General features: G+C 45.7%; 1 protein-coding gene across 2 annotated transcripts in view; it reads left to right on the top strand.

Moving 5' to 3' along the window:
* The first annotated feature begins 257 nt into the window (after positions 1 to 257).
* The window catches only part of KCNN4 (potassium calcium-activated channel subfamily N member 4), a 134,696-nt gene continuing 121,983 nt past the window's right edge, over positions 258 to 12,970 (top strand). Inside the window, exon 1 of one of the 2 annotated variants that reach the window (XR_004536477.1) lies at positions 258 to 952. Coding sequence is in view for 1 of the 2 variants with exons in the window: in XM_033914536.1 (XP_033770427.1) it covers positions 665 to 952 (288 nt within the window). In the remaining variant the exon portion in view is untranslated. The remainder of the gene's footprint in view (positions 953 to 12,970) is intronic. The other variant, XM_033914536.1, reaches the window with a different exon arrangement.

The raw sequence follows: 12,970 nt of genomic DNA, 5'->3' as shown, positions 1-12,970 counted from the left end.
TACAGTGATCAGCACTGTGATAGAATAATTCTATTCTACAGTACAGACATTGTGGAGAAATGCACTCATCGGTGCTGTGTCAGAATAATTCAGTATTCTTTTTTTACAGTACAGACACCGTGGAAAACATGCATCATAGTACTACAGTCACATGCAGTGGTGAATCCAAGGCTGCTCTGTTTATACTGAATTCTTGAATTTTTCTGGTAGCCTGGACAAAACTCTGGACCAACAGCTCCACCCTTCTGAACTGGCTACACTTGTAAGTTCAAGCCCCGGGAACCACTTCTGCCAGTAGCTTAACTGTTGGTGGCTTTACTAATCTTGCATGCCAGAGGGATACGAGAAAGTAGAAGAGAGTTTCAAAGTCTTTGGCACTCTTCCCATTCTCTGCCTGGGTGTGACAAGACCAAAGACATATAAAAAGAAAAGTTACGGTATATAGATGCATTTAGATTCATGTCTATGTAAAAAGAAAGAGTACAGCGAAGAAAGGGAGGTGGTGGTGGAGACTTTTGCTCTGTCCCTCTTTGGCACTTCTCCTTAGGGAACACGCCTCCCCGCCTGCCTCGTGTACAGGGAGGCGAACTGGGAGGAAGTGTCTGCTTCCTTCAGGGCTCTTTCTCCAGTTCTCTGCCTGGCTCCTGCCTGACCAGGGAGGCACATGGGCAAGGTGGGTTTGCCACTGTTTACAGCATGCTTTCCTGCCACTCCAAGGAGAGAGGCAAACTTGGAGATGCAGGGCAGAGCCAAAGCCACCGAGGTCATCATCCAGAACTCCAAGCCAGTCCAGGCAGGCGGCGGGTCCAGGGAGAACCTGCTGAGGCTAAGGCGGAGAAAGGCTTTGGTGGAGGAGAAGAAGCAGATAGCAGCCTGGTCCCTGGGGCTTGCCCTTTTTGGCATTGTCCTGATGGTCGTGCATACTGAGCTCCTATGGTTCAGCCACTGCAAGGTAAGACATAGCATCTTTTTTCCCTGCCTCTTGGACATCACCTAGGCTTCTCAGAAGTTACTTTCGCAGCATAACTTTGCTTTTCTAAAGTCAGCTCAGAACGTGAGCGTTTGAATTCTGGAACGCAGCCTGGCTGACGGTTATTTGAATCGGAAGTAATTCAGTGAGCCATGAATCCATGCAGTGTTCACACGCTGAGTGGTTCTAGGAAGCTCTTTACAGTCACTAACATTTCAGCACTTGTACCGTGCCGTCAGACTGCAAAGATTATTTGTTGCATTTGGATTTTTATATGTACTCAGTCACTCCCCATATGTCCATCTTCACTCACTCAGGACAGGGTCACATAGTTTGTTTCTATTGAGTTTTACTGTCCCTGCTTTCCCTCAACCATTCCTTCTTTCTCCCCAACAGTTCCCATCTCTGCTTAATTTATTTATTCATTCAATTTTCTATAACGTTTTCCCGGAGGAGAATTTATTCAGGTACTCAAGCATTTTCCCCTGTCTGTCCCGGCAGGTTCACAAATGTACCTGAGGCAATGGGGGATTAAGAGACTTGCCCAGAGTCACATGGAGCAGCGTGGGTTGGAACCCCCAACCTCAGGTGCTGAGACTGTAGCTTTAACCACAGCGTCATACTTTTAATGCCCCTTTCTCTCTCCCTGTCTCCTTCTCTTGCTCCTGCTCTTCCTCACTTGCCCCCTCTCTTTCTCCAACAGTTCCCAAATGTCTGTTTATTGTCCATGCTTTCCCCCTGTTTGCCACCGCTCTATATCCGATTCATGATTTATTGCCCCTGCTTATCTTCCATCTGCCCTGTCTCGCTCTCTCCAGTAGTTCCCAAGTCTTCATCTATTGCCCTCAGGGTTACTAGATGTCTGGGAAAACCCAGACATGTCTTCTTTTTAGAGGATTGTCCGGGTTTCCGGACAGACTTTCCAATACCCGGCATTTGTCCGGGTTTTGGAAAGCCCCGACGAGCTCCAGCCTCATCTGGAGGGCCTCTGAGCATGCACGGATGATGTCACACACATCCGCACATGCTCCAGGCCCTTCAGACATGGCTGGAGCTCGTCCGGAAGAAGAGAGGAGGCTTTGTGGGGGCGAGGCTGGAGGCGGATCTGGGCGGGGCTGGGGCAGAACTGGATAGGGCTGGAGGCGGAATAGGGTGGGGTCATGTCTCCGTGGTTTCCTGGAGAAAAATATGGTAACCCTAATTGCCCCTGCTCTCCCCCACCTGGAGAGGTAATAGAGGGGATAAATCAGGTACAAGAGGCCGCTGAAAAGTTCTCAGCCCAACCAAGAAGAGAATGATGTGAAGCCATGAAACTTACAAGTTATTCCACACTTTTCTTGCCATTTTTCATTTCAATGATATGAAACAAAACGAAAAGTGTCAAGAAAAGTTTGGAATAACTTGTAAGTTTTATGGCTCTACATCAGACATGCCAAACTCTGGTCCGCAGTGTAATAAAATTTGGCCAGTCAGACAATTTCAAATTTGCACTTAAGCTGGCCCGCCGGTACAAGCGCCGCATCAGCTGTAGGTTCACGTGGCTTCCCGGTCTCACATTAAAGCAGCCTGCAGAGGATCCTAGCAGGTCGCTGTAGCCTCAGCAGCTCGTTCCCTCTGCCGCGGTCCCGTACATCAGAGGAGGGGTGGGACCACGGCAGAGGGAATGTGTGCGGAAGCCGACGGCAGCCTGCTAGGATCGCTACAGCCAACCTGCGATCCTCTGCAGACTGCTTTAATGTGAGAGCAGGAATCCAGGATAGAGGGAGTGAAGGAACAGAGGGTCAAAAGGAAAGATGCCAGACCTCAGGGGGAGGGAAGGGAAAAAGAAAGAAGGAGACCCTGGCAAGCGAGTTATCAGAAGACAACCAGAGCTTAGGACCACAACATGATTTGAATAATGACCAAACAACAAAAGGTAGAAAAAATAATTTTATTTTCTGTTTTGTGATTACAATATGTCAAATTTGAAATGTGTATCCTGCCAGGACTGGTGTTAGACAGCAGGCGTGAACTAGGACCTAAAAGAGAAAGGAAAAGTCTTTTTTTATTTATTTTATTTACATCACAGAGCCGGTGTGGGGTTGGAGAGTTTGTAACCCTATACTTTTACTAAGACTAAGGGGTCTTTTTATTAAGATGCGCATTTAGCGTGCGCTAAATCAGTTGGCATACCTTAATAGCAGGAACCCCTAAAAAATTCAGCCCACATCTTAGCCTATGTTCTAGATTTTGGCCCCTTATGTGATTGAGTTCCAACAATGTCTTGTGTATAAAGAAGCCCCCAGTTAGTTTCAGCTGTCCAGTAAAATTATCACTCAGTGATTTCTTCTACCTGAGAGTGAAGTCTGGAGTCTTTACAGAATAGAACTGGATACCAGTAGATCCATTTTTTACTCCGTCACAAATTACAAAGACTAGGGGACACTCAATGAAGTTACAGGGAAATACTTTTTACTTAGATAATAGTTAAGTTCTTTAGCTGTTAGGTTTGGACAAGTTCCTGGAGGAAAAATTCCATAGTCTGTTATTGAGACAAACATGGGGGAAGCCACTGCTTGCCCTGGATTGGTAGAACAAAATAAAGTCACCACACTCATCAATACACTCAGTAAACTTATTTTCTGTTTAGAACTCTGCTCAGAGACATGAAGGCTGATTACTCGGCCTCACCTACCAATCATTGCAGTGTTCAGAAAAAATTTTTGATTTTGAAGTTTCTATTAATGCGCTAGCCAGAAGGCTATGCTAAAAGTATAAATGTTCTCATGAATTTTATAAACTATACAAAATGACTTAACTTTGAATAGTGACTGGTTCCGACGTGCACGTTTCGTTGCTGCGTCAGGGAACTGACAATACAGCTAGGTTTAAAGCTGGTAGTGAAGTCACTGAAAGCAAGAAATAAATACTGTAAATAACAACTCTGTGAAATAAATACAAGTTATAAAATGCTGTAGCTCTATCTTATGGCTATTAACTGGAAGAGCACACTCACCATGAGATTGCAAAACTAGGTTTCTCAAAAAAGTGTTTCTTCTTAGATGTTTCAAACAGGGCAAGCGAAGTACAGACGCTATTTAAAGATAATGCAGAGCCGGTGAGACTGCCACGTCAGAACGTTTAACGTAACTGTCCCGGCCTGCCGAAAACTATTGCATCATCAAACTCTCTAAACTATGGAACCAAGTGTGACACTCTAAATTGTATGCCTTAGAGCAGAAATGGATCTACACCTTGGGCACCCTGCTCCCTCAGGGGTTGAATAGTGAAGTTGAGTGGAGGGCTTTTTTGTGATCTTTTGTATGATAATATTGATTCTGTACATGTCTTCTGTCAAGGTAGGGCATTCACAGCATAGTTTTTTTGTTTTATTTATTTTTTCAGTTTGATCTCACTAGTGAATAGCAGTTATCTGTTGAGAATGAGTGTCACACTTGGTTCCATAGTTTAGAGAGTTTGATGATGCAATAGTTTTCGGCAGGCCGGGACAGTTACGTTCAACGTTCTGACGTGGCAGTCTCACCGGCTCTGCATTATCTTTAAATAGCGTCTGTACTTCGCTTGCCCTGTTTGAAACATCTAAGAAGAAACACTTTTTTGAGAAACCTAGTTTTGCAATCTCATGGTGAGTGTGCTCTTCCAGTTAATAGCCATAAGATAGAGCTACAGCATTTTATAACTTGTATTTATTTCACAGAGTTGTTATTTACAGTATTTATTTCTTGCTTTCAGTGACTTCACTACCAGCTTTAAACCTAGCTGTATTGTCGGTTCCCTGACTCAGCAACGAAACGTGCACGTCGGAACCAGTCACTATTCAAAGTTAAGTCATTTTGTATAGTTTATAAAATTCATGAGAACATTTATACTTTTAGCATAGCCTTCTGGCTAGCGCATTAATAGAAACTTCAAAATCAAAAATTTTTTCTGAACACTGCAATGATTGGTAGGTGAGGCCGAGTAATCAGCCTTCATGTCTCTGAGCAGAGTTCTAAACAGAAAATAAGTTTACTGAGTGTATTGATGAGTGTGGTGACTTTATTAAGTTCTATTAATCTCTTTAGTCACTCGACAGTAACCTTAACTTGTAAGAGTTACCCCTGTATATCTTTTTTGCCCTGGATTGGTAGCATGGAATGTTGCTACTATCTGGGTTTTGCCAGGTACTAGAAACCTGGATTGGCCAGCTAGCTAGATGGAAAACTGGATTGGCTACTGGGCTATTCTTATGTTCTTAATTCTCAGTTCTGTAACACTGTCTATATTCCCCGACAATGAAACTAAGGCATTTCCCAAAACAAAGAAGAATCCAATGGGCTGCAGTGAAAGTCAAACAGCAAAACCAAAAGTAGGATGCAGAGATGATGTACAGGATTCAGCAGCTTTATTGAAAACAAATCAAAAAAGATGTTGCTTTCCAAAGGATGGCTCTCAGTTATAAACCGGGACCTGACATGGTCCGGGTTTCGAAAACACTTCTTCCTCAGGGGTCCAAGATGCACATTGTTCAGAATACAGAGAACCATATGGGGTAGAACGTTTGGAAATAAAATTCGTAAAAAAAAACAACCCAAAACCAGGTGGCAATGGAGAAGCAATCACCAAAGGAGTTCTCCACCTCCTGTTCTTTTATTTTTATAAATCTTTATTAATTTTCAATTCGAGAACAGTGCATTAAATATATACATACAATTGACGTCATAAACAGCACTTACAATTGATCAGTGAATACAACAAAATATATTGCCCCCCTCCCTGGATGTGCAAATCAAATAGGAAATAAAGGCATAATCCAACTAATTAGGAGTTAACAAAATTTGTCAATGGACCCCATGTTAATTTAAATAGTTTATTATGACACAATATTTCTGAATTCATTTTTTCATATTTATAACATAAACATAAAGGGCTCCTTTTACAAAGGTGCATTAGGGTCTTAACGCATGGAATAGCACGCGCTAAAATGCCACGCATGCTAGCCGCTACCGTCTCCTCTTGAGCAGGTGGTGGTTTTTCGGCTAGCGCACGCTAATCTGGTGCGTGCGCTAAAAACGCTAGTGCACCTTTGTAAAAGGAGGCCAAAGTTTCCCACCAAAAGGAAAAATTAAGTCTGTCCCAATTTTTCTAGTTCTCGGTAATCATTTGCATGGCTATCCCAGTCATAATGATAAAGAGTCTGCTTTTATACCTTTCTAACGGAGGTTTAGTTGACAACTAAGAACATAAAATATATTTTGACATGGAGTCCTTTAGGATACTAGTTCAATCCACCATCCTATCTACCTTAGACCAGTGGCGTACCAAGGGGGGGGGCGGGGGGGGGGGGGGCGGTGCGCCCCGGGTGCCAGCCCTAAGGGGGTGTTCCCGGTCTTGCTGTTCAGTCCCCCGCCACCCCCGAAGGACCGCTCGCCCCACTGACCTTCCTGCACCACCTGAGAAGCAGCCCACAGCAGGATCGCGAAGTCAGCGTCAGCGTCAGACGTCAGAGGAGGGGCGGGACCGTGGCACAGGAAGCAGCGCAGGGATCGCTGACACTGACTTCGCGATCCTGGTGCGGTTGCTTCATAGGTGGTGCGGGGAGGCCAGGGGGGAGCGGTCCTTCGGGGTGGGTCGGGGCATCAGGCCTTCAGGGTGGGGCGGGCGGGCAGGCAAGCAGGCTTTCAAGGGGGAGGGGGTGACAGGCAGGCGGGCAGGCCTTCAAGGGGGGACAGGCCTTCGGGGGGGGGGGTGCAGACCTTCAAGGGGGGCAGGCCTTCAAGGGGGGCAGGCAGGCCTTCAGGGGGGTGCAGGCCTTCGGGGGGGGTGTAGGCCTTTGGGGGGGTGCAGACCTTCAAGGGTGTGCAGGCCTTCAAGGGGGGGAACAGGCCTTCAAGGGGGGAAAGGCAGGCAGGTCTTCAAGGGGGGGACAGGCCTACAAGGAGGTGGGACAGGCCTACAAGGGGGTGGGACAGGCCTACAAGGGGGTGGGACAGGCCTTCAAGGGGGGGTGCAGGCCTTCAAGGGGGAGACAGGCCTTCAAGGGGGGGAAAGGCAGGCAGGCAGGCCTTAAAGGGGGGACAGGCCTACAAGGGGGGGACAGGCCTTCAAGGGGGGGGACAGGCCTTCGGGGGGGGTGCAGGCCTTCAGGGGGGGGTGCAGACCTTCAAGGGGGTGCAGGCCTTCAAGGGGGGAAAGGCAGGCAGGCAGGCCTTCAAGGGGGGGGACAGGCCTACAAGGGGAGGAGAAGCTACAAGGGGGTGGGACAGGCCTTCAAGTGGGGGACAGGCCTTCGGGGGGGTGCAGACCTTCAAGGGAGTGCAGGCCTTCGAGGGGGGGTGCAGGCCTTCAAGGGGGTGCAGGCCTTCAAGGGGGGACAGGCCTTCAAGGGGGGGAAAGGCAGGCAGGCAGGCCTTCAAGGGGGGGGACAGGCCTTCGGGGGGGTGCAGACCTTCAAGGGAGTGCAGGCCTTCGGGGGGGTGCACGCCTTCAAGGGGGTGCAGGCCTTCAAGGGGGGAAAGGCAGGCAGGCAGGCCTTCAAGGGGGGGGGACAGGCCTACAAGGGGGGGGGGAGAAGCTACAAGGGGGTGGGACCGTCCTTCAAGGGGGGGACAGGCCTTCGGGGGGGGTGCAGACCTTCAAGGGAGTGCAGGCCTTCGAGGGGGGGGTGCAGGCCTTCAAGGGGGAACAGGCAGACCTTTAAGGGGGGACAGGCCTTTGGGGGGGACCATGATTTAGAAGTACACGGAGGGAAGGGGGTGTTCAAAGAGACGTGCATATGCCAAACTTTGGGGGGGGGAAGAAATAATGGGTCTGAAAATAGAGGAGAGGGAGAGAGATGATGGACCATGGGATTTAGGGAGGGAAGGAACAGAAAGGGAGAGAAATTGGACACAAGGGATGGTGTGGAGGAGGGATAGAGATACTGGATAGGAGAGTAATTAGGAAAAGAAAGGGAGAGATGGTGGACTCTGGGATGGTGGGGAAGGAGGGAGAGATGCCGGATGAAAGGGAATTTAAGAAAAGGTGGATCTGTGGAGGGAGATGAAAAAAAGGAAAGATACCAGACTTCCTGGGAAGGGAAGGGAAATGGAAAGGGAGGACAGAGTTGGCAGATGGATGGTTAGCATGCAGAAAGAAGGAGACCCTGGCAAGCAAGTTATCAGAAGAAAACCAGAGCCTTGGATCAACAAGATTTGAAATATAACCAGACAACAAAAGGTAGAAAAATTAATTTTATTTTCTGTTTTGTGATTATAATATGTCAGATTTGAAATGTGTATCCTGCCAGAGCTGGTGTTGGACTGCAAACGTGAGCTAGGATTTAACAGAGAGAGGAAAAGTCCTTTTTGTTTCTTTATTTTATTTACACCACAGCGCCAGTGTGGTTAGGAGAAGCCAAAGGGGGTGATAAAGCTATAAAACCCACCAGGAGTTTTGAAAAAAATCACCCAACTGGGCAGGAAAATTGAATTGAAAAACCAATTCAATAGGGCTGAATCGAATCTAAATTTTTTTTCCTGTATCTGGCAGCATTAGTTTGCGCTACTGTCTTAGACTTTAGGACCTGGGATTGGGGAGAGATGGCATCCTCAGTACTTTATAATGCAAGTGAAACGAGGATTTGGTCAGACTTTTGAAGGGTCTGCAGAAAAAAAAATATTGTATAGGCCGGGGACATGAGACAGCAGGAAATGGGAACTTTTCTTCCTTCTATTTTTGTGAATGGAAAGGCTGAGGATGTCAGAGAGTTCAGTTAAAATATGTGCTTTATAAGAAAATATAATAATGTGTTTTATAAAGTTTATAGCATAGCTGGCCTACCCAGTGAGGTGTTCCTAGTGGTGATGGTGGCAGCGTGTCAATGTGTTGAGAGGAAGAGGTGGTCTGGGAAATTCTGCTGAGCAAACTCCGGGCCCATTTCCACCCCCCAGTTAGTTCACTCCACTCAACTGGTTCACACACTGAGTGGGTCTTTGGGTGTTGTTTTGGGATCTCTTCCAGTGGTTTATCTCCTTCTGATCCAAGGAAGGATAACTTTGTTATCCTTAGCATTGACCTACAGAATATGTTTGTAACAGCGCTGCTTGTGTGGCATTAGGCTATGTAGTGATCGAAAGAAAAAAACAGACCTTTGCACATTTTTGCACTATATGGTGGGTGTATGAGGAGATTCACATTTCCTGCACAGCTAAGTCCATGTGAAGTTACCTTGTGCTGTATTTGACATCTAGCAAGGTCTCTGTTTGAAAGGAAAGATCTAAACTTAAAAATGAAGTGGCCAGAAGTTATGGTAAAAGCAGATAGTGTAGCTGGTTTTAAGAAAGATTTGGACAAATTCCTGGAGGAAAAGTCCATAATCTGTTATTAAGACATGGGGGAAGTGTCTGCTTGCCCTGGATCGGTAGCATGGAATGTTGCTACTCTTTGGGTTTTGACCAGGTATTAGTGACCTGGATTGGCTACCATGAGAATGGGCTACTGGGCATGATGGACCATTGGTCTGACCCAGTTAGGCTATTCTTATGTTATGTTCTCATCTGTAGGGGCCTTTGTTTTCACTTCTTATTTTAATGTATTTTTTTTCTGGGAACTTATCAGTGCTTTTTTTATAATGGGAACAAAAATGGAAGAGAATTAATGTGTGTGGGATGAGGGGGTAACTAATTTCTTCAGCTAAATAATTCAATCCACTTCAAACAGACATAGGAGAACTCATGCACCATTCACACACCCTCCAACCAAAAACGTCAAAAGAAAAAAACAGTTCAACAACCTCCTAGCCATTCGAGCTGCAACACTCGACCCCCAACTCTACAACAAATTGACATCGACCACAGACTGCAAAACTTTCAAAAAGAAATAAAAACCCTTCTATTCAAAAAACACATAAAACCGAACTAACACAATCAGAACTGTCCCAAGCATCACCTGCAACTACTCCATATGTACTTCTGATGTCATGACAATTCAGACATAATTTATGTTATGTTATGTTTGGAATATAAGAAAATTTTCACTGCCTGTTTCTATTCTGACCATTTATTCTGTTTCATGGTCATTACAAAAAATATTTTTTTACATAGGGGGGGGTGTCAAAAAATGATGGGCCCCGGGTGCCACATACCCTAGGTACGCCACTGCCTTAGACTATTGTAATATCACATACCTAGGGTCAACCAAGAAAATATTGCTAAGACTTTGCCTGATTCAAAATGTGGCTGTTCATCTGATCTTTGGATTAAAAATGTTTGACCATGTAAGCCCTTTTCTACGTGCAACTTCATTGGCTCCCTTTCGAAACTAGATAAATTTTTAAATTCAGCTGCATTTGTTATAAAGCACTCTTCGGACTACTACTATCATACTTATCCACCCAACTAAAATTATTCTCATCAAATAAGAACACAAGAAACTCGGGTATGTTAATGTACCCCCCTCTGAAAGCCTGTCGTTTTAAAAGTTTCTTAGACAAAACTCTGGCTTTTCAAGCGGGGAAAATGAACTCTTGGCTGTGTCCTCCAATTGCCCAATCCCAATCTTACCTTGAGTTCAGAAAATCGATAAAAACTTATTTGTTTGGTAAATTTATGCGATGATTTTACATTATATTACATTGTACTGCATCGTATTGTATTTCACTGAATTCTACTGTATTTTGTGTCTTCGCTGATATGTTTCAGTTCTCTTGCTGTGAACCGCCCAGAACTTCTGGTTGAGCGGTATATAAGAAAAGAAATTATTATTATTATTTTATATGGTTCTCTGTATGCTGGACAATGTGCATCTTGGACCTCAGAGGAATAAAGCTCCTGAATTCTCTCTGCAGTCCTTTTGGTGTTGCCCTTATAACTGACTACCCAATAAATTTGTTTGGTTTTAAAATTTCTATACTGTTTTCTTCCAAAATGGTTTACAGGGAGTTACATACGTAAAATATTAAAAGTCAATACAAATAAGAACAAAAGCAGGCTTTTGCTCTTATTTGTCAATTGCTCAAAGAAATGCATCTACAAATAGTAGAGTCTTTAACATTTTCCTAAATGAGTTCCTCTCTCCACATTTTCGAATCTGGCCAACAAGGCCATTCCATAGCTTGACTCCTTGCACTGTAATAGCTCAGGAATAATCCATGCTCCTCTGTGAGACACTTTATGAAGTAACAAACAACCCTGAAAAAAAGATATTCAGAATCTGTATAGCAAGCATCATACCAAAACAGCACTAACTCCTGGGACTCAAAGTGCAGCAATCCTAACTATGTAAAGGCAGCACTACAAATATTATACCATATCCAAGAACATCCAAACTCCTATTAAGGGAAATCAGAATAAATGGGAATGGAATTGAGGGTGACATACTCACGTGGATTAAAAACTGGCTGGTGAATAGGAAACAGAGAGTGGGGGTAAATGGACAATACTTGGACTGGAATAGCATCACGAGTGGAGTGCCGTAGGGTTCGGTGCTCGGACCTGTGCTCTTTAACATATTTATAAACGACTTGGAAATTGGAACGACGAGCAAGGTGATTAAATTTGCATACGATACAAAGTTATTCAGAGTAGTGAAGATGCAGGAGGATTGTGATGACCTGCAACAGGACATAAACATGCTCGAGAAATGGGCCGCGACATGGCAAATGAAGTTTAACGTGGATAAGTGTAAGGTGATGCATGTCGGTAGCAAAAATCTTATACACGAATACAGGATGTCCAGGGCAGTACTCGGATAGACCCCCCACCCCCCCCCCCCCCCCCAGGAAAGAGACCTGGGAGTACTGGTTGACAAGTCAATGAAGCCATCTGTGCAATGTGCGGCAGTAGCGAAAAGGGTGAACAGAATGCTAGGAATGATTAAGAAGGGGATCACAAACAGATCGGAGAAGGTCATCATGCCGCTTTACCGGGCCATCGTGTGACCTCACCTGGAATACTGCGTCCAGCACTGGTCTCCATACTTAAAGAAAGATACAGTACTACTCAAAAGGGTCCAGGGAAGAGCGACTAAAATGCTTAAGGGGCTGGAGGAGTTGCCGTACAGTGATATTTTAGAAAAACTGGGCCTCTTCTCCCTTGAAAAAAGGAGACTGAGAGGACATGATAATGAAAGGAAAAGACTTAGTAGATAAAGAAAGGTTGTTCATCCTTTTCAAGGTAGAGAGAACGAGAGGGCACTCTCTAAAGTTAAAAGGGGATAGATTCTGTACAAACGTAAGGAAGTTCTTCACCCAGAGAGTGGTAGAAAACTGGGGCGCTCTTCCGGAGGCTGTTATAGGGGAAAAACACCCTCCAGGGATTCAAGACAAAGTTAGACAAGTTCCTCCTAAACCAGAATGTACGCAGGTAGAGCTGGACTGAGTTAGAGCACTGGTCTTTGACCTAAGGGCCGCCATGGGAGCGGACTGCTGGGCACGATGGACCACTGGTCTAACCCAGCAGTGGCAATTCTTATATTCTTATGTTATGTAGCGAGGCTGAGAGGCGCCTGGAGCAATGGTGCCCCTCTGCTGCCCTTTCCCTGCCCTCCTTGCCATGCACACGCATGCTCTTTCCCTTCCCTTGTACCTCTTTAACTTTACCGGCATGAACTGTATCACAAACTTGCTGCCCGCATTGGCTCTCCCTCTGACATCACTTCCTAGATGCAGGACCTGGAAGTGATGTCAGAGGGAGAGCCAATGCTGGCATGAGCAGCAGGTTGGAGTTGCTGCTTGCCCTGGCGAAAAACTAGAGGTACGTGGGGGGGGGGGGAATGAAGGCATGCACATGGAGGGGCAGGAGTGGGAAGGAACAAGGGGTGGAGAGGAGGATGGGTGCTGATGCCTCCACCAAGATGGTGCCTGGGGCGGACCTTCCTCCCCCCTCTCCCCTTACTATACCATTGGATACAATCCCTGCACAGGAACCACAGGCTAGCAGCATCCCTCACCTCAACAACACAGTCAATACATGGAAAGACCCTAACTATATATAGAGGGGTCCTTTTACTAAGGTACACTAACACAGTGTTTCTCAACACGCA

This window comes from Geotrypetes seraphini, chromosome 11 (genome assembly GCF_902459505.1).
Source record: "Geotrypetes seraphini chromosome 11, aGeoSer1.1, whole genome shotgun sequence".
Classification (NCBI taxonomy): domain Eukaryota; kingdom Metazoa; phylum Chordata; class Amphibia; order Gymnophiona; family Dermophiidae; genus Geotrypetes; species Geotrypetes seraphini.
The sequence above is the reverse complement of the archived record's forward strand: the minus strand, read 5'-3'. Positions and strand labels throughout refer to the sequence as shown.